Source organism: Tachysurus fulvidraco, chromosome 2, assembly GCF_022655615.1.
Source record: "Tachysurus fulvidraco isolate hzauxx_2018 chromosome 2, HZAU_PFXX_2.0, whole genome shotgun sequence".
In the NCBI taxonomy this organism is placed as follows: Eukaryota; Metazoa; Chordata; class Actinopteri; order Siluriformes; family Bagridae; genus Tachysurus; species Tachysurus fulvidraco.
In genome coordinates, this window is record NC_062519.1 from 37,966,904 (window position 1) to 37,988,615 (window position 21,712).

The following is a 21,712-nucleotide window of genomic DNA, read 5'->3' on the forward strand; positions in this document are numbered from 1 at the left end:
ACGTACATCCTCTGCTGGGCCTTTTTGATGATGAAGTTTATGTTGCACTCCCATTTCAGGTCTTGGGAAATGTTAGTGCCCAAAAATTTGAAAGACTGCACAGATGACACAGGGCTGTGTTAACCCACATGAAACTGTAAAAACAAACAGTAAATAGCAGTTTTGCGGCATACCACTATGTTAATTTCATTTTTGTAGTTTAGCCTTTACAGAGAAATTTAAAATCTCAAAATAAGACCATATTTTTAAATTAGGTGGCGTGGCTGTAGTTATGCTAGGTTTCCACAAGAGGGAGCCATAACACAACCAAAAGACGTGAAATATTGCTTAGTTCATTAGTAACAGGTTTATAGTCCACATTTAAATGCGAAGTTATTATTATTATTATTATTATTATTATTATTATTATTATGATTATTATTATTATTATTATTATTATTATTATTATTATTATTATTATTATTACTATTATTATCATCATCTTTGGTCATTTTAATGTTAATTATATTAATGCTGCTGTAGGCAAATGGGCTCATTAAGTCACAGGAGGACAATCAAATATTTTAAATGTGCTTATTTATTAGTAGCTTGCTATTAAATGTAGACCTCATGATATCCAGCTGTTTATGAGCAGAGAATCAACATGTTCCAAGGAAGCATTTCTTCTCAAGACTCAACTATGGCTTTGCACTTGCTTGGATCAAATGTTCCCTTCCATTTTTCAGCCCAGTCTTTCATTCTCTCTAAGTCAGCATTCAGACTTGTCTGTACCTGCTGTAGGTCTTTAGCAGATGTGAGGTGTGCAAACAGGGTATAATCATCAGCATATGGGATTATGCACACCCTTTAACAAGTCATCAATAAAAGCCAATAGCAGACAGCCTAGGATAGAGCCTTGGGGGACAGAAGCTATAATTGATGTAGTGTTATGAACTCTGTCCTGAAAGTTCTACACAAATAGATGTTCCAGAAAACTAGCTGTTGATCCAGGTGAGGAGCTTTGTTTGTATCTGCTTTGCCTTGAGTTTGGGTAGCAAGCCATTATACGCCACTTTGTCAAAGGCTCCTTTGATGTCAAGGGCAATTACAACTACCTCTATTTCATTGTAATGGTGTTAGTTTCACTTCTGGTAGAAGATATTTAGGAGGTCAGACATGCTGTGTTCTGGTCGGAATCTAAATCTACTGCTTGTAATAAATTTTTTTTTTATAGCTCTTTTAACAATTTACATTCTCTACCTCAAAGCAGCTTTACATAAGCAGAAACCGAATAAGAAATTAAATGTTGAAAAGTAGAAAATTTTAAATTAAGTTACTATATATCTTTAGTATCTATCCCTAATGAATACGCCTGCAAATATGGTGGCAAAGAAAAACTTGCTGAGATGTTATGAGAGGAACGATGTCCAGAAAAGATCCATCCGCATTTGGGTGACACTGGACTGTAAATGCAAATAATGTCCTTTCCACAACAGTTTGTAGTTGAGTGGAATTATGCAAGCAAGAGCTCCTAAGGGACTAACAGGTCAGCATAATTTCCATGTTCACCACAGACCTAACACTTATTCCTTCTAACACAAAAGTCTTCAAATGTTCACTGATAAAAGACCCAACCTACTGTACTGTATAGACACCACAGTAGTTTAAGGGCAGCATGAAAGTCACCAGTCTGCCCCATCCACACCAATCCTATGAGTCATGGGCTGTCCATGCAGTGATATCCCCAGCAGAGTGCACACCAGGGGACAAGACTCCAACCAGGGTTGGGTGTCAGTATTAATGATGTAGGTTCGGAAAAAGAAGCAATCAGAATTCAGTAAGAGTTCAAGTTATTTTCAAGAGATCAAGGTGCTTCTGTAGCTGGTCATACAAAAACGATTCCATTACCTTACTAATGATACTAAACAGTGAGAAGGCCGGTAACTTTTTGGGTCTGATTTTGTGGACTGGTGTCACCTGTGCTACTTTCCATTGAGTTTGAAAGGTGAAAGTCAAATCCTGTGTTACTTAACTCTAAACAAAAAACTTGGGTTAGGAAAACTGTGTCTGTTTGAGTGAGTGATTGAGTGACGGAGTGAGTGAAAGAGCGAGCGAGCGTGCGTGTGTGTGTGTGCGTGTGTGTGTGCGTGTGTGTGTGTGTGTTACAAAATTACAATTTAATAATTTTTTTAAATGTGTCTTTGAGAACAAAACCAGTGAGCATCTCAAATTTCTGTCATTACAATGTTTTTAATGGTCAGTTTGGACAAAACAGAATAACAAACCTGAAAAAACAAAACAACCCCCCCAAAAAACGAGGAAACATTGTTCTTGAGAATATAACAGAATATATATTTATGCATTATAGATGGTCATTTCAAAATTGTAAATATATATTTTAGAAAAACCATTTAACTATTTTTTAATAAGTGACTATAGCTGATAATGTGATATGTAAAATAAGAAAGCCTTTAAGCCTATTTCAGGACATATTTACTGATTTAATTATTTCAACCTTAAATCATTTTAATTAATTGGTAGTTAATTTACTTTCTTTCTAGATACAAGAGCTTAAAATGAGGTACAAATTAATAATTATAACATTAAAACAAAGTTCAACAAAATGTCAAGCTTCATAGATAAGAAAAGATGTCTTAAAAAGGATTATATTTATAGATGTAACTAGTTCTAATTAGCTTCTATTTGTTTAAAAACTTTTGTATATGTTAAAATTTTAATTATTTTTAAATGTGCAGATATTTTCTGTGTGTGTGTGTGTGTGTGTGTGTGTGTGTGTGTGTGTGTGTGTGTGTGTGTGTGTGTGTGTGTGTGTGTATATATATATATATATATATATATATATATATATATATATATATATATATATAAAATATCATGATTTATTGATTGATTTATACCTGTATTATATTTTTCCCCATTTGTGATTCTGAATACTCTCTATTCTCTATATTCTCTATCACAAATAGAGCATGATTATAGCATTCTTTTGAATAACAATCTTTTATGATAAAAATCATTTAAGTTTCATAATGACACCAGACTTCTTCAGAAACACACACAGGTCTAAAAAAAGTAGATCATAAATATAACAAATATAAAATCTGATCTGTAAGGATTACAGTTTAGATGGTACAAGTGCACAAAAAGCAGCATTTACTATACAATATAGAGACATGACAGTGAAGAAAATAATCTACAGAAATAAATAAACCTAATAAGCTGCTTACACTTTTCTCTGAGCCTCAAGAGTGGAGTGATCTACAATGTGTAGTAGTTGTAAACTACTAAATACTTTAAAGCATATTTTGTGTATCTGCCCAAGCAACTTGGGGTAAAGGTTGATCTTCCGGAAACTTGATCCTTCTCTTCCCCAAGTTTGTAAGCTCTGTCTGTTCATCTGGGCTCTGCTTTCAGACCCGGCTGGTTCCGTTCAGCCTCTTGCCTCTGCATAAGAGGTTGAACCTAGTCACAACTTTGGAGACTTTGAACTCTGTTCATCTTTTGTTGAAACTTGGGCTTTGAATGAAAATCTGGGAGATCCTCCCAAAGGATTCCATGCTGTCCGCTTGTAGATCCTGTTCTGGGTCAATTGGAGAATGCACTTTTCTCGCGTTGTACTCTGTAGGCTCCTGTGGCAGAGTATTGAGCAAGGGCAGGAACTGTGAAAGAGCATTTTGACGGCGGTTCTTCCCACCACCCAAGCTCACAAGTGTCCCGTATTTCCCTGAGAAGTAGATGTTGTAGCCATCTGGCATAATTTGTTCAAGAAAAGAGCAGTCCTCCTTTGTATAAATGTGCTATGTGATTAAAGAAAACAAAACAATAAAATAAGTAAGGGTCATGTACAAAAAAACACATTTCACTTTGTATCAATCGTGTTCACTTTAAGTTCTTCGATTGCTGTTTTCTATTCACATACACAGTCCAAGGTCACTTTACTGTCCTGTTTCATTCACTTTTTAGCTTTGCAAACCTAGCACAAGAGGCAAAGTTCATTAAAATGATGTCACAAGGTATGTTTGGTCAATTTTGTAACATCATCTTTAGAAATTTGAACACTTCTGCAAACTATATACTTACCGTTACATGTTCACATAAATTATTTTAAAGGTCACAAAGCATTGGGTTCAATTGCTGATGTTATAATCATTTGTTTTGGATCTTAACTGAATATGCTTTTGTTTGTTAATAGTTTATAATAATAACAGTGTGTAGTGTATAGTGTATAATAGTGTATAGTTATTGTTGTATATTATCCACTAACATATAAAGCGCCCTTATTTTCCACATAGTCCTGTATATCTATGGATACTAATCGTATCTAATCTTTCTATTTACATGATGATCCAGGGATTTCGTGGAAGGAATGAACTGTTGGAAAGTAAATGTTGATTGACTCCAAAAAAAAAAAAAAAAAAAAAAAAAGCAGCATCCGATGCAAGATCATCACTGTTTATAATACTAAACAAATAATAAGTATTACCAGTATATGCATGTGCAAGTAGTGCATGCATTCAATTCACTATATACAGCTGTAACAGTTAGCAATACGTGTATCTATTAAATCAACTTATAAATCAGCGTTTGAAGTTGTATACAGTAAATGACTTACTGAGCCATATAGCTTGCCGTTGGTTTCCATGCAGAGATACAGTGAACTGGCGACACCTTTAATAACCACATAGCCCGTGTCAATGGTGCGAATCTCCACCAAACCTGCAAAAAGAATATAAAAAAATCTGTTTATTGATGCACGTGGATTGAATTACTTGCAAAGTAGTATTAAAATAATTACTATTATTATATATAACTCCACAAGATAATAGATGATAGGTATAGATGAATATTTCCTGGCATGTGTAAATATGCCCTGGAGCACACGGATGGGAATTTTCTGCACCATGGCTATATGTATAAACTATGGTCCAAAAATAAGAAATAAATAGACTAAAGTGGTCCAAAGTCTGGTACTCACTGTACGAACTCTGCACGTGCGATCCTCCGATCTTCCCGTCTTTGCTGATCTGCAGATGCAGACCGGGTCTGGCCGAGTACAGGTGCCTCAGGCGGACAGCTTCACCCCAGTCATTGGCCAGGTGTGGTCCGGTGTCGGTCAATGCGACGCCGATCCAGTACACACTGAGAAAAACGGCAAACAGCATGTCTTGGTATTCCTGTTAATGAGCGGTCCAATGCGCTGGGACTGGTAGTTAATGCGTGCGATTGTTCTCTGGTGGTAGCCGGTGGTCATGTGTTGCTTTTTTTGTTTTGTTTTGTTTTGACCTCGCACATCTGGCCTCTTAAATGCTTCTCTTTATCAGTTCAATCGATAAGCCGCCGTTTCCCCCTTTGGCCAATTTCTGCGAAAGGGATCATAACACACCTTCTGGACATCCAACAGATGGTGGGGTTTTGTCTCTCTCTCTCTCTCTCTCTCTCTCTCTCTCTCTCTCTCTCTCTCTCTCTCTCTCTCTCTCCTACACACACACATGCACAAATGCTTGTTTGATATCCTTGTAAGAAAACGTCTGATGCAGAACATTTATGCATTACCTACATAAATAAGGGGTTTTTTTTATTTTTGTGATTTAAAATCCTGGAATATATTTGAAAGAAAATTAAATCATTTGTATAGGTAAATGGGCTGCTTTTATAAAGGGAAAAGGATTTACAATGAACATTGCATACAAACGTGTAGCAAAACCTCCCCATGCGGTACATGTGCATGTCCTGTGTGTGAGAGGATGGGATCTGGGGGGACTCAGCCAGAGCAGGTCATGTTAAACAGATAGAGCGCCCTTTTCCCCTCTTCTGTTTACCCCGCTCCTTGCTCTTCTTTTAATGAATCGGGACCAGTAGTGCGGTGAGTTTAGTTTACACAAGGTTAAACAGTAGCCAGCTCTTACCAAACCTTTCCCATTCATTAAAATTCCTCCTGACCAAACCGTTCAGGCTTACAGTCTATTTTCTTAGATTTTGCTGGTGCTGAAACATGTTCTGGACACACACACATACTTTGTCGCCTTTTATGTAATGATGATGATGATATTAATTCTATACTTAGTTTCTATTAGGTAATATGTATAAAGCCAAACATACCAGGCTGTTCAGCAGCATTAAAACTCTCCAGTTATTTTATATCAGAGTCGGTAGATGGCGCTATATAATAATGTTAGGTTAATGTTTAGCCAAACAGTAGTATTCCTTGAAGCTAGGGTGGTACCATCAAGAGTACATACAGTGTACATGTTTTATGTATTTTCCAATTGTAAATGTAAGTGCACCTTATTTATTTATTGTTTAAGGTTTATAATTGGACCTTCAGGATCATTGTCTCAATTTTATAACTGCTTTATCCTGATCAGGGTCATGGTGGATCTGGACACTCTCAATTACTGGACATGATGCAGGAATAAACCCTGGACTGACAGTCTGTCCAATTATTCCACCTAATATAATATATCAGAATATATCTTAATATATTTATATGTTTTGAGAGGTGGTTGAAAATTAAAGAACCGAAATGGGATGGCACACAGATATGAGGAGAACATTCACAGAAACTCTGCACACTTTGGTGAGATCATTGAAATCATTCATGATAATTTATCCTACTCTGAAAATGCAGAGCTCCCAAAATGACTCTTTTTTAAATAAAAAAAAAAAAAGCCACACTACACTCTGGGACACGCTTGCTGACACAAGGACATATTTATCATTTCATTTCTATTTCTGGATCTTTGGGACCAGCTGCAATCACATAACCCACTATGAAAAGCTTGTAGTTCCGTACCAGAAACTGGTACTAATGTTTGAAGCCCTTGGTATACAACCTTTCAAAGTACTTGTGTTTTGATGCAATCGAGATTTCAGAAATTGATGTAAACTAATACTGCTGGTACTTGCTTGAGATGCATTAGACGAAAATCATCATTCTTGTTTTGGACATAAAGGTCCAAAACAAGAATGATGATAATGATAAAGGTATAATGATTAGCAGCACTTGTTTTTTATTTCAATTCAATTCAGTTTTATATGTACAATGCTTTTAAAATTGACCTTGTCACAAAGCAAATGTACAGAAATAGCAGCTTTACAGAAACCTACCTTTTTAATTGTGTCTCAGTTAATCAGAAAACAAACTTCTTGGTTTAGAGCAACAAGTTTCCTGGTGTATGAAATCAACAAGGCCAAAACTCAGATTATTTCCTCATTCCTGGGGTAGGACCAACATTAGGACTATCAGATCCCACTGACCTGATGTGGTAAAGCCCAGTGGGTGATGTTTTCTTAATGTTCCATTACTATTCCTTCAATGTCCATGTGTACTGGAATATGAAATGAAACAATGTAGTCTTTTGAACCGTTTTATTATAGAAGAAGGTACAGACAACCAGTCTACCAACTCAAACAAGCATCCTGTATATAAGTTATTAATAGAAAGGTAAATGTTCAAACAAAGATTTATTGGAAGTATTATTTCTTTCTTTTTGTTCCCTAGGCTGAGTCATTTCCTTTGCTGGAAATATGTAATTTCATTGTAAACTGCTGATTATTTCATCAACCAGTGACATCATACATTATTTTGAGCTTGATTTTTGCTGATAGTTTGAAATACTACGTGTTCTGACCTTATCTTTGCCACATTGTTGACCTATGCTGTCATCGCAAAATCTTACTAATGCGGACAGTTCAGCACACTTATTCATGCATTTATATGGACTGCTTTCATTGTTTAGTCTCTTCTTTCTCATGATCTCAGTCCATTCATGAAAAATGTTAGCTCTCTTCAGTCACACAGAGGCCTTTAGCGGACAATCCGTCTATTTGCAATCCCTTGTGCAATAATGTTCTGTTAGATCAAAGGTTATGTTGGGTGTATTTCCTGTCTCTGTTGCGTCCTAATCAACCATAATGCCAAATGGCAAATAAGAGCACACTCTATTTATGCCAAGTTGCTCAGTATTGTATGGGATTCATATCTGCTGAGATACATACATTGGATGTGTTGCCAACCAATCGGGCTGCTGAAATACCCAGTCTTTTATATAGAAAAGCCTGTCTGTCTTCAAAAGTGTTGATCCTATGTAAAAAGCAATGTAAAAAAATAAAATAAAGCAGAGCAGTGCATAAGAGTACACTGTATGCAGGGTGCTTACTTACTTTGGGGACAACATTTCTCATTTTGTTTTTAGAAATTGCTGTAGGGGGTGATTGTTTGAGTGAATGAGAGTGTGTGTGTGTGTGTGTGTGCCCTGTGAAGGGATGGCACTCGGGCCAGGGTGTATCCTGCCTTGATGCCCGATGACGCCTGAGATAGGCACAGGCTCCCCGTGACCCGAGAAGTTCAGATAAGCGGGAGAAAATGAATGAAATTATTATTTACTCAGGGTAAACACCTCTTAAACACGACCAGATGTTTTCTATAATATATACTGTATATATATAAAACACTTGGGTTTTCAGTAGTTTCATTGTTTGGCACTGATTGTCAGTAAAAAATATTATTATTATTATTATTATTATTATTATTATTATTATTATTATTATTATTATTATTATTATTATTATTATTATTAAAGTAGATTCTAAATAAAAATGAATTTAATTTTGAATTGAATGTAAAAATATATAATAAGAAGAAAATAATCACAATAATAAGAGAATAATCACAATAATACATATATATATTTACATTTCCAGCATTTAGCAGATGCCCTTCTCCAGAGAAACTTACATTTTATACAACAGCAATTGACGGTTAAGGGCCTTGCTCAGCAGCAGCAGCCTGGTGGATGTGGGAATTAAACTCACAACATTCCGATTGGTAGTCCAGCACCTTAGCCATTAGGTACCACATCCCTTCATCCCATTATTAAATAGTGTAAAAAAAATACAGAAATTTAGTACCCCAATCATTCTTCTTGTTTTTTAATCAGTGATAGATGGAGTCAGACAAATGCCAAATGTTTGCTGGTAATATGTTCCAAACCTTTGGTGCATAAAAACAGAATGGCAGCTTGTCCACACTTTTCAGTACTCCATGATCATGAACTTTGATTCAGAACATTGTTTATCAGACAGTCAAAGATGTATGATGGTGCAATAGCATTATGAGATTTTAAAAATGTAAAGGAAACAGGCCAGCAGGCAGTAGAGCTATGCTGATGCTGCTTAATATAATTTTGTTTGTTGGTATGTGGTCCTATTTTTCTGCTATGTTTTCGTATAAGCTGTGACATATTGGTAACTAAACTGTTAAGACACTTACTGTAGGTCTAAGAAGTTCAGGAGTTCAAGAGGTGTTATGCCTTTAAGGCCACCTTGAAAGCAAACAAATGTCCATCTGTTGCCCTCTTGTGGAAATCTCAGTCAGATCACAGTGGCATATAACCTCACATCCACTGATCAAAAAAACCCAGGTATAATAGTGTTTCTTCTATTTCATACAATCTTATTCATCCTGCTGTACATCTCATTGTGCTCATTGACTAGACCCACATGCACACTCAGCAGACTGTCTGTGCAGGCTGTTAAGGGACTGATTAAGCCTCTGATTTGCTTGCCTGTTTCCCCGCCAATGTCTCATCAGGGCTGTGTATGCAGGCACTCAGCATTCACTTTGAAGCTCAAAACCATGTTTTGACTATGATGTCTCTTGTTCTTCGTTGTGCTGTGATCGACTTTGTTGGTGCTACTTTGATTAAAACCACGTGAAAGACTGGCTCTCACTCTTTAAAGTGCCCAGGCTAATGGCTGTCAGGATTACTGCCAAATTCATGGTGCTTTATTTGCTCTTCTAGCTTCTTTAATGTCTTGCATTCACTCATGCTTTTGCGCTTACTTGCTAGTGTTCGGCTAAAACCACTCCCTTTTCTGTGCTCCTTTTTTAGTGTTCCAAATCAAATCTGAAAAGGAAACTCGCAATGAAGTGTTCTATGTATGTGCTATCTTATTATTAGCTTTTAATAAGGAGGTCAAAGCTTTGTAGTTATATCACTGGCTGTGCTTTTGTTGACCAGGTCACTGCTGAGTTCAAGTTCAAGTTCCCAAGGGAAAGCTATGCCATTGAAGCTATTTGGGAGTTTCAGAGCTCTGCCTCCTTGCCTGGAGATGTCATGTGGAAAGTGACTGGCAGGCCTGCTACAACCCCTTCAACAGCCAGCTGCATGATTACAGGGAAAGGGCCTATGTTGTTTCCCCTGTCCTAATGCCCCAGTGTACAGCTCTAAGAAGGGTTCGTGGTGAATGAGCTGGTTAGGATGTTCACAGCTATTTGAAGTACCTTGTCTTTATGAGCCAACATCTGGAGTGTCCCAAACAGACACCTTGCAGCTGGCTCTAAAAAGAGAGTGCAGGGTAAAAACACTCTAAATACAGCCCTTGGGCTGTGCTCCAAGAGGCATCAGTATCCCACATCTCTGCGTATGCATCAACATGCAAAAACACACCTCAATGTGAACAACAGTCTGAACAACACCACACTGCATATGTGCAAACTAGGGTTCTTATGAAAAATTCATGGTTCAAAAACCGTACTACCAACCATTCACGGTTCAAGAATGAAATAATTTGCTTAGGGAAATGGCTAAGCAGGCAATTTAGGGAAGAAAGGTTGTTCCTGGTCCTGATATTTTGCTATTATAAAATCTAGAAATAAAAATAGTGGGGTTTTTTTTACACAATTATCTCAATTATCCAGTATACCATCACATTAACTATAGATTTATTTCAATTCACATTATAATAATTTCTTCTTATTCCAATGTACATCCACTTTATTAGGAACACTTGCACATCTAATACAGTTCATTCATACAGTTCCCACATCCATTTATACAGTTATATAATCAGCGAATAATGCAGATGCAGGTTCAGAGCTTTAGACAAGAACACTGAACAGTAGAAGAGATTACAGGAAATGATGAAAAAGCAAACAAAAAAAACTGCGAGATGAGAGAGATCAGAGGAGAAGCTTTGTGAAGCTGACAGGAAGTCTAAAGTAGATCATAATTATTCTTATCAACTGTAGTGTGAAGAAACGTGCTCATCTCAGAACATCTAACACGAGAAGATTTTATCCCATTCAGCCCAGAACAGGCTTGTCACCTGGTCTTTTTTAAACTGTTCAGTTTTGATGAATCTATGACTATTACCTCAAACTCTTGACCTGTATCTGCATATTTTAACTCATTGCTTTGCTGTCACATGATTGGTTATTTGTATAATTGCATGAATGAGCAGCTGGTCAAAATTAAGCAGAGGTAACAGAGCTGTAACTGAGATAACGTCTTTTAAAATATTTAACAAGACGTACAAATGAAACATAAAACAGGGATCAATGAAATTCACCATCAGCCTAGAGTTCGAGTTTTCAGTACCCAACGCAATACTCATACTGTATTTAACATCCAGTGAATTTGTGCAACTTGCATATAAACAATCGATGGCTATTTGTCTTATTCATTTGTTAAACATTTATTTAATTGTCTGGTTGTTTCTTTGTTTGTTTTGTGTGCTTTTGTATTACATTCAGTCGCTTATTAAATCTGCTGTGATTACTTGCTGTATATTGTTTTTGAGGGTTTTTTTTAAGTGGCAGACTGTGTAAGAGTGTGTTAAGGAGTTAGGTATTGGATTAAGTGCAGCACAAGTGATGGCTTTTAAGGGTGGAGCAGGTGCTTGGTGGTGGTTACTTGTGGCCCAGACCAGGTGTGGGAATTTGAATTCATGCATGAGGCTGATTTGCTTCAGTTGAGCTCAACCCATCCCCCAGTTATGTTAATTTTTTCAACATTCTTACTGCTATTTTATGTCACTGGAAACGATATTCCAATTCCAGTTTCTACCATTATTCTATTATATAAATCAGTGATCCTAAACAACATTAGTTTTTAATTATAAATGTATATACTATAATTTAAAAAATAAACACACAAATATATGTTCTATATAGCAGTTTTTTCTCTTTTTTTTTTTATCAAAGTTTAGTTTCAGGTAAATCCTTTCAAAGACAGTAATATATACTGCATTACAGTCTTCAATACCCTCTTGCTTGAATTTAATTGAAACTTAACTTTAATAACCTGGCTTAAAAAGTCAGTTTTAAAAAGGTTACAGAGCTCTAAAAACATATTAAAGAATTTAACTAAATTTAACTAGAATTTAACTAATTTTAATTAAGGAATAATATCTGGATGATATGCTTAGGATTTTCTTAGGATTGTTTCTTTTCTTAGATAGATAGATAGATAGATAGATAGATAGATAGATAGATAGATAGATAGATAGATAGATAGATAGATAGATAGATAGATAGATAGATAGATAGATAGATAGATAGATAGACTCATCTCTGTATTTCTTACTTTGACAATGGCTGCTTCTTCTGCATTCATATCATCCCTATTTTTATCTTAACATCGGAAATGATGCAGAATGGGAAACCGGTCCAGTAATTAACCCACAGATTAATCCCACAGGTGGAGACTGAAACCTACATGAGAAGCCCCCATCATTACGTTTCATTTCAACGGCACAAAATGGTTTCAGGCAGGAAACAGAATTATCCACAGACATACCATATATCATTAAAAATGTTTAATTTCACAGCTACAATTAAAGATCATATGACAGTTTTGTACAAATAAATAAACAACCAATAAAAAAGCCTCTTTTGTTTCCTGATGGCTAAATATAAATTAAAACCTAAAACAAAGATCATCGGATTCATTGGTTAAAAGAAATTTGAATGTTCAGTTCTAATAGTATGCACTGATTTTACTATGGAGTCAACAAATCAACGGCTTATTTATAACACTTTTTATTTCTTGATATAAAGGCTGAAAAACTTCGTCTACGTCTACTAGTGCTCTGACTAAATACTTTCAAATATCTCATTTATAATCTAATATTACTATCCCCTTAAGAATATGTGCCATATTTTGTTACAGTAGATGCTGTGTATATTCAAGTTACTGTAGCTTAGCACTAGCAGCTCCATTTCCCAAACATCTGCCTGGTCTCCAGGAGTACCAATCACTGATCGGTCAATTAGCAGCCAATGCACTTCCTGTTAGCAAACGCATCGTTGTGAGCTGTTTCGGCCATTGGGGTACCCTGTGAAGTCTTTGTGCTGGGGAACTTGAAAGGCTTGTTGTGATATAAAGGCAGTTTCAGGGCCAAACTGTTTAGTGGAGAAGAGGCACTTGAGAGGCGGTTGAATGTTTATTTGGTTGACAGACGACGGAGCTGACGCAGGTAGGTGGAATAGGGCAGCTATTTTAAGGGGGGCCTTTACAACCCTCATACATTCTGTTTATTGGAGCAGAAAGCTGTCATTCTTTCAGGCAATGACAGAGCTCCATTTAGCTCCAGCTCATGGCCAGGAATACTTGTGTTGTGTATTAAGTGACCACACCTGTCTCTGTTTGCCTGCTCTTTTGTTGTGGCATGATGTTTATTTGAATAGAAGTTTGCGGATGCTTTGGATTCGCCGACACTATCAAAAGAAACTTTTTAAAGTCATTTCTGTTGCTAGACATGGATGATGAAAATGTTAATGAATCTGTGATGTACTTTTTTCTTAGAAATAAGCAGCCATGATGTACTTTTTTATTAACGTGTGCCTTTATAACTACACTTCCACTATGACCTCAATTATTTCAGATTTAAACAGTCAAATGGTTTTCAGGCTTCTGTAGACATTCAAGTCCAATATCAGAGTCCTGTTGACCAAAGATCTATTTCTGTTGTCCATTTAGTAGCAAGTGCTAACATTAAAATGACAGCAAGACTGTGGAGCTTTGCAGGGATTTCTATATGCTGATCTTTGTAAATAGAGTCAAGCCTGACAGCTTATATGCTCCCGTGCCAAAATGACTTCAATCAGGGAGAAAATTGATTTGTAAATGTCATCTGCATTGTGCTTAGTAAACTGTTTTGGACTTAGCGGGTGGTGTTTTGTGATAAACTGAGCGTTTTAAGAATTAATCTATGATACAAAGTAAGTAAATTTGCTGTAAAAGACTAGAAAAAACTTCATTAGTCAACACTCAGAATAAGGAATAAGGAAGAGCCTTCTCCAGCTCTGCTTTCAGGGAAGTGCATGCCTGGAAGGGCAGAGTCTCTTTCCCTCCTGCACCCTCCCAGGCGTCTACTGCATGAAGCTTACTGAACTAAAGGGGGAGGATTACACTCTTGGGAGTAACCGTTCGGCCTTTAAAAGCCACCCAATCTGCAAACCAGGCCCTGGACGAAGTAAACAAAGGCAAGACAGTGACTTGGCATTGCTGTCCCTGCAGAAATGCTGCCCACGCATAGTCTAGCAGTGTCTGTAAGCATATTTTTAGGCTCACCAGCAAACTTTTTTTTTCTATACTTAAACTCCAAAGTGACCTATTCTTGCTAATGTTTTATGTGACTATGGTCTATTGATGCCTGGTTAAGATGATGCTACAGCATGCCAGCTGTGGATGTGGTTTGTGGACACGGGTCAAACCCTGCTTCTGTTCAGCCCTGCTTTTTCTTTAAAAGGGAGGCATTAAAAGCACACAGCTCTTTTTTGTTTTGAGCTTTATTAACTTCCACTTAAGTTAGGGTATTGTCATGTGCACAGCACATACATCACAATGTTGAACAGGAACTGTATAAAACTACAGACAATATTTGGTAAATGTTACAACAAAGTTCAGAGCACACCACCACGGGACTCAGACAGACCGTCTAACAGCTTCACCAGAGATGCGGAGAAATGGCCATAAAGGAATTGTCAAAAATAAAAATGAATAGTTTATGTTCATACTGTTCATATATTTTTTTAAGGACAAATCATAAAAATGGACATTAGGCTACTAGAGGTGGTTGTGGAGTGGCTGATTAAATTAGGCAATGTTGCATTTCTGTTCATGCATTGTCGGAGTTCACGACTGTGCTTGTTGTTACTGCACGCTTTTGGTTAAGCAAATTTAGTCCGGGTGATTTGTATCTGTTCCAGATCATGATGAGGGTCAGAGAAGCTATTTGCCTTCACTGAGCATCCAGCCAATTGTAAACAATATCCACAATGATGCAAAACAGCTCCATTTGGAGAGAGGTTTGACACGGCTCTAGGAAAGAAGAAGTATGGAGAGGGAAATGGCTCCTCTGACGCAACATTTCAGGTAAATCATATAAAATGTATAATTCTACAGAGTTAGGAAGAATATAAACATGACCATTAGTAATGCAGAGGAATTATACAATGCAGTGGATTTTAACAAATACTGTAATACAGATTTCTCTGCGTCTTCATCAAAATTTCTCAATATGGCTGTGATATCTGATACAGACTTTCGTTCTTGAGGCAGTCTAGCAAGAGATTTTCACTGACATTTGAACCTATTCACCAGTCACATCCACCCCTATCAATCCACTCATCTACATATCCCTGTCCATATTCGCTATGTAACACAAAACATGTGACTTTAATTAATTAAAGAACAATCTCAAATCATTTTCATGCTAATTTAATTTTGTACCTATGACAAACAAATATATTAAAAAGGAATGCTTCACTTGAGATCATTTCTGTCAGTCCTAAATGGATTTGATTAACCCTTTTTCTGTTTATAGCAGTAAGCGTACTTCTCCTGAAACACCCAACTTAAAAAGCAGCCACTCGGCATTTCACCAATTAAGCAATTTTCTATTTAACAAAAAATGTATATACAGTAAAATATAGGGTTACCGGTCAAGCATATAGTGCAGTCTCACAGCTGTCTTCAGATATTTCCACCATGATTATCATTTCTAAAAGTAAATCACAGGTTAAAGATAGCTCAAACGTGACAAGGCGCAGCTAGTGGCCTTCCAGGACTTCAGCCGAGGGGAGATGCAGCAACAGGAAGAACATTTGCTGTCAGCAAAACTGGGAAGAGGAGTCTGTCAGTCAACAACGTTATGAGGTAGAGGATGACTGAAAGGGACATATGTCTCCTTTAAACATATAAAATAATAAATAAATCAATAAACCACAAAAACAAACAAATGAAAAAAGATGAATATGAATAGTGTTTCTCAACCTGACTATTCCTGTATTTGTGCTTTATCCCAGACCTGAACACACCTCTACCAAGAAATCAAGAACTCTGAATAAGTGGTACAAGTAAGGTCGGACACAAGAAAACTGTCTGTCTAGGGGTCTATGATGATTGAGTTTTAAAGATTAAGTGTTCAACTCAATGGCTCAATTTTCTATACATCTCATGTTCTTTTATCAGTATACAGTATATGAACACTGAGTTGCAGTTTCTTTCATTTATAACGCTTCCCTGAACACCACCATGGCCCATTTGTACCACAGGGAAAACTGAAGTAAATTTCATTTGAATGAAGTGGTCTGGATTTTACTTGAAGATATGTTCCTCTATAGATCTGACAAAGATTGACAGCAGATAAGTTCAGAGTTCAGATAACCCCCATCCCACAAGACGCCCACACCCCACCCTACTGGAGCAGAGCTAAAAACAGATTTGAGGGGTGTAGAACTTCAACAGCCCACTTTCAGTGGCCGAGAGTAAGCTGATACTGTTTCAGTTAGACCCCCAGAGCTCGGACATTGGACAATAGCTTCAGTGCGTAATACCACTGGGGTTGGTACAATATCACAAGTCAAGAAACTTGAGCTAATCCTGTGTTCATGCTAATCCTGCAATTCACATAGGCCACTTTGGAAGTCAGGAATATGACTTGGAGCATGTTCAAGTAACTTATATGAAATTATCTACGAGCTGACTGAAATATAAAATATAATTTCAGAAACAATGGGACCAAACTAATCTTTTGTTTGTCACTGGAGTGGTACCAATATGTATTGCTATACCTTTAAGCATGTTTTAAGGTATATAATTGGACTTTAAGGAGTGATGTATCTTTCCTTTGAAGAATAATTAAAGGTAAACCTCATGCACTTTCCCAGGTAAAAGATACATACTAAAGGTACAAATGCGACAAGGATAAGTATAGCTTGGTACATTTATTTCTGAAACAGTGGCTGCTGTAAGGTTTCACCACAATGATTTGCTTTGTCTTTGCAAAAAATCATTAATAAGACTACACCTAGCCGCAGCACCACAATTCATAGCCAACTGTAATTTTAAAAATAAGTCATACTGATGACTTCCTCCGTGGTCCTAAATTGTAACTCGTCTCATTTTCGACAGGCCATGCACTTCACCATGAGGCTATGCCCTAAACGCATACTAAACTGTAGGTTTAGTTATATGCGGTTTTAGACGTAGTCTAAGTTTAAGCATTTGTTTTGAGGACAAAACATCCACCACTCATCTCCTTAAAAGTTTTCAAAAGAGATAAACAAACTGACAAAAAAAAACAGTGCAAAAAATCCTTATTGTAGTTAATTGTAGGAATTTCAGTTATTAAACACTTGATAGCAGCAGAAAGGATAAATAAACAAATAAATTAAAAGTGTTTTTCCACCCATAGAAAGAGGCTGTTTAAAAAGAAATATAAAACGAACGATAATAAATAGGCTAATATACATGATGATGATGATGATGATGATGATGATGATGATGATGATGATGATGATGATAGTAATAATGCGATACACTTGACCTGGTGTGTAATATTTGTAGAAAGTGCATCGTCCGGGCTCTACTTTTTTCCCCTGTTCGTTTAGATTCTCGGCAAGAAATGTGTCACCGTCATTGCTGTTGACACTCGGTTTCCTTTTTTTGTTTTGCCTGTTCTGCTCAGTCCGATGTACATGCCCGGGTATGCCATAGACTCGTACGCGTTGTAGTTGTTTGCCAGGAGCGTCTCTCTAAATTTGCACTCGTCGGTGTACTGCGCCTGAGACAGAATAAAGGAATGGGGAAAGTTGAAATCACATAAATCTTATTCCGTGTAACGTAACATAACCTAAACATTATTCTGTAATCTGTAAGAGAGAGAATTAAAATAATAAGTATAACAAAAGGGCATAACGTTTAAATGACGCAAAAATGGCGCTTCTTTTTTTTAAAAAAAAAAGTAAAACTTTCATAGAATAAAACAACTTTTAGAGTTTAAAGGATACATGCACATTTCCAAATGCTAAGTACTTTCTATGTACTAGATACTAAAGTTAGTACGACTAGGAAAGATAACTACACAATACAAATTCTTTGGATCCCACTTTTTTTGCATACTGCACATAATTAGCGTCTTGACCAACCTCTGATATTCAAGGTCAGTAGCCTAAGCATAGCCTTCATCCAAAAGAGATAACTAATTCAAATATTAGTCAAAATAATTGTTGAATCATTCTGTGGCTATAAAGGATTTTACTACAGACTACATATTTTGTGTGTAGGTCAAGTGAATCTGAGACTGCTAGTCAGTATTTTGGGTGGATTTGGGATTGGTCGGTTGGGGTGTGTGTGCGTGTTGGTTACACACCCAGTCTGGGTGGTCCTGTCTCTTTGGCCTGTTCAACTTTACTCTGGAGCAGGACAGTAAGTGTGCGCTCCTGGCCGCAATGCTAAGAATGGAATGCACACGTCTAAGTGATGTACTGCGCTCCCAGGTTTATCCGGGCCCACAACCAAAACACGACTGTGAGAAATCTCAGGGTAGACAAGAGAGGAGGTTGGGGTGGGGGTTATAACTCTTAAAAGGGTGACGTGCCATCGAGCACCGATAAGCAAATCTACAGTCGGAAACCAGCCGTAAATCATTTCATACACTTACAGATCCGTAGAGCTTCCCCTTGCTGTTCATGGCCACGAATAGCTCGCTCCGGACGCCGTACAGTGTCACGACTCCGCGCTCGACCGGAGATATCTCAAGAAGACCTGCGTATAACAACAAAATACATACATGACCTTGGGTGACTCATATCTGTAGCCATATCGGGCTGTTGTATTTGTAAAGTGTTAAGATTGTTTACATTTTTGGACTCTACAACATCCTTCTTGAAGGAAATGGCACTTTCCGCCTGTGGAACTGCACCTATTATCATATTGTGTTTAGATAATAAACCTTCCTCTATACTTGCGAACTTTTCGATACCTTAGCCTATTACACTTTTGTGATCCCTGACTTTCAGCTTGATGGTGTTTTATGAAGACTATATTAAACATCTAAAAACTATAAATGACCTCGAACTCCATACACGTATCTCCATCCCATTTGTTTCAATATAGAGAGATATTTATTCTTCATCCATTGTTACGCACTTTTATTAGCTGGCTTATTTGAGTTTTGTGGCTTATTAGACTTTCTCAAGGGACTACGCAGTAAATAAAGTATATATTTTAAGTTACGACAGATTTGATGTGTTGTATTCGAGACCTTTCTTAACATTTGGCAAACAAGCATTACTTCGTTTCTTTTTAATATAGGCTATATGTGTGCGTCCTACTTATCTGTTGCCTGCTACCCTTTATAGAGGTGCTGTGAGGCTCCTGCGTATGTAATGAAAATGTATATGTAATGTATCCCCGTTCAGTTTTATGTCATGCCTTAAAATAGTCCATAGGGACACAAAACAAATCCCAATATCGATACTGGATACACAAATGCCTGTCGACCTGCTCTTTGACTGCTGAACAACCGCTATAGTATGTGTAGTAATAACAGACATATGCTTATTATACCCTCCGTCTGTTGTCGTTAAACACCTGAATCTGCGTTGGCCATTAATAAGACTCATACAGAATAACTTGTGATAATCTTTCTTGACAGATTGTTTTTTCTGACAGACCCATCTTTGGAGCAACTTTACATGTTGGCTCGGTTCAGACCCACCTCATGTTAAGAGCTGTGTTGTATTATCAGGGTGCGGAAATCATTCATGGACCCAGATGCTGACTGGCCTCCACATGTGTTTTGATTTACAATAAGACAAAATAAAGCAGCCGAATGCGTTTTACAGTGGGCACATCAGCCAAAATATTTCAAAATACATATATTTTATCTTTTTATTAGTAATACTAATATTGACATCATACGGCACAGATTTCATTTCGATCATCTAGTACTGAAAGAATTAAAGTATCCTAATATGTCCTAAGCACTCAGCTCAAAATAGGCCTACATGATGAAACTTACTGTAACGGTTTTCGTTGTGCACCCCAGTAATCCTACCATCGGGTAATACTTGGAGATGAAATCCAATGCCCACGTTGCAGTAGAGGCGCCGCAGTCTCTTAATGCCCGTGAGATATTCACTGTCCCTGTTAACTTCTCGCTTCTCCCCGGGAATCCGGGCCAAAGAGCGCGAGTAAAGAGTCTCCCAGCGTCGCTCCACGGGCAGGGGAGCGCAACGCACCGAGCTCGCCACAAGTCCCAACACCAGTAACGGTAAGAGGGCCGAATGAACACTCATCCTCCTGACCAACACGGAGGCACGCGTCACTGTCTGCAGCAGTTCAAATACGCTAAAAATAAGCTCTTTGTCTATTTTTGTGTTCACGGTCCCCCCTCGCCGCCCCCCAAATAAAGATTCCACAGAGCAAAAGCGCTTACTCACAGGCGAAGCCGCGGCTCGAGCTGTTGAGCGACATGAAGTCGCGCTCGATGTGATACCGCAAGTGCCCTGAAATCACACTCGAGTCCAAGTGTGCAGGTCCTGAGTGACTTTACCACCGCTCAGAAACAAAACTCGGTCATGCCGCGCTTTTTTAGACCCAACGACTATATTTATGCGTACAGAGAAATTACATCACGCGTCAAGCGCCGCATCACAGGGGAGACATGAACCACTGACAGCGGACCGAGTCCTTATAACGCTCGCATATGAGCAGTGGGGTTTAGCGAGGAGGCAGCGCGCGTGCGTGCGATTGGTCAAGCTCGAACGTGTGTGTGCGTGTGTGTGTGTGTGTGTGTGTGTGTGTGTGTGTGTGTGTGTGTGTGTGTGTGTGTGTGTGTGTGTGTGTGTGTGTGTGTGTTTGTGCTTGTGCGAGCTTCTGTGCGCACTCTCATTCAACAAAACCGTCATAACAGTGCTTTAAAGGTAATGAAAGTTTTATGGCGCGTTATAAAGTGAGTGGAAATAATCCAGTTGTCGCGCTACTTAGAAGCATGCAGTTATAGTTACATCGGTTTCAGCTCTCCAAGTAAGATTACATAATTTATTGATGTTTCAGAGGATGTAGAAATCGGAAATCGCCAAGATAATAAATCACTTTCAGCCAACAGGCAGTTTTATAAATGAACAATAATAGGAAAAAACAAAAGTCAGGTTTACTTCATTGCAAATGCTAATTAAAGACTGGTTTCAAAAAGGAAATTGACTCATGTTCTTTCTGGGAACAATGCACTCTTAGAAAAAAAAAAAGCAAAGCGTACCTTTCCTCGTTACTGGTGTAGTACCTTCAAGTACGTATGTTACTTGCACGAACTGTGTCGTTAAACCTTTACTATATAATTATTCACATTAAATCAATGTTTAAAGTACACTGTATCTATATTTCCAGGCGAATGATTTATATAAAAGGTATTACATGGGTGCCCATAGGGTCCAGATTAGTAACATTTTGCTCTAAGAGAACAAGTGTACATGTTTTAGCTGTGATTAACTTCTCCGCAAAGGAACAGCAACGTTTTGTGGTCTATTGTCTGATGTTGATTGCAGGCATAAAAAGAGGTTGCTCCCACTGACATGCTCAGAGCACGGAGATCACTCAGATTGACCGTTTGTCAAGTCAAGTGGTCATGTTGTAAAACC

The 21,712-nt window shown here is 37.6% G+C and overlaps 2 protein-coding genes across 3 annotated transcripts; both read right to left on the reverse strand.

The window, feature by feature from the left end:
• Positions 1-2,861: 2,861 nt before the first annotated feature.
• Positions 2,862-5,426, reverse strand: fgf19 (fibroblast growth factor 19). Its single transcript, XM_027153213.2, has 3 exons — positions 4,976-5,426; positions 4,613-4,716; positions 2,862-3,797 (listed from the first exon to the last, which is right to left on the reverse strand). Exons 1-3 carry the CDS (start codon positions 5,160-5,162, stop codon positions 3,495-3,497), a joined length of 594 nt encoding a protein of 197 aa, XP_027009014.1. The 5' UTR covers positions 5,163-5,426; the 3' UTR covers positions 2,862-3,494.
• Positions 5,427-12,371: 6,945 nt separating this feature from the next.
• On the reverse strand, positions 12,372-20,790 carry fgf4 (fibroblast growth factor 4). Of its 2 annotated transcripts, XR_003441495.2 has the most exons (4): positions 20,095-20,790; positions 18,733-18,836; positions 15,728-17,853; positions 12,372-15,107 (listed from the first exon to the last, which is right to left on the reverse strand). XR_003441495.2 is itself a non-coding variant. In XM_027153070.2 (3 exons), exons 1-3 carry the CDS (start codon positions 20,369-20,371, stop codon positions 17,677-17,679), a joined length of 558 nt encoding a protein of 185 aa, XP_027008871.1. In that variant the 5' UTR covers positions 20,372-20,790; the 3' UTR covers positions 12,373-17,676. The 2 variants fall into 2 exon arrangements, 1 of the variants encoding a protein (XP_027008871.1); XM_027153070.2 differs by having other exon boundaries at positions 12,373-17,853.
• Between the last annotated feature and the right edge of the window lie 922 nt (positions 20,791-21,712).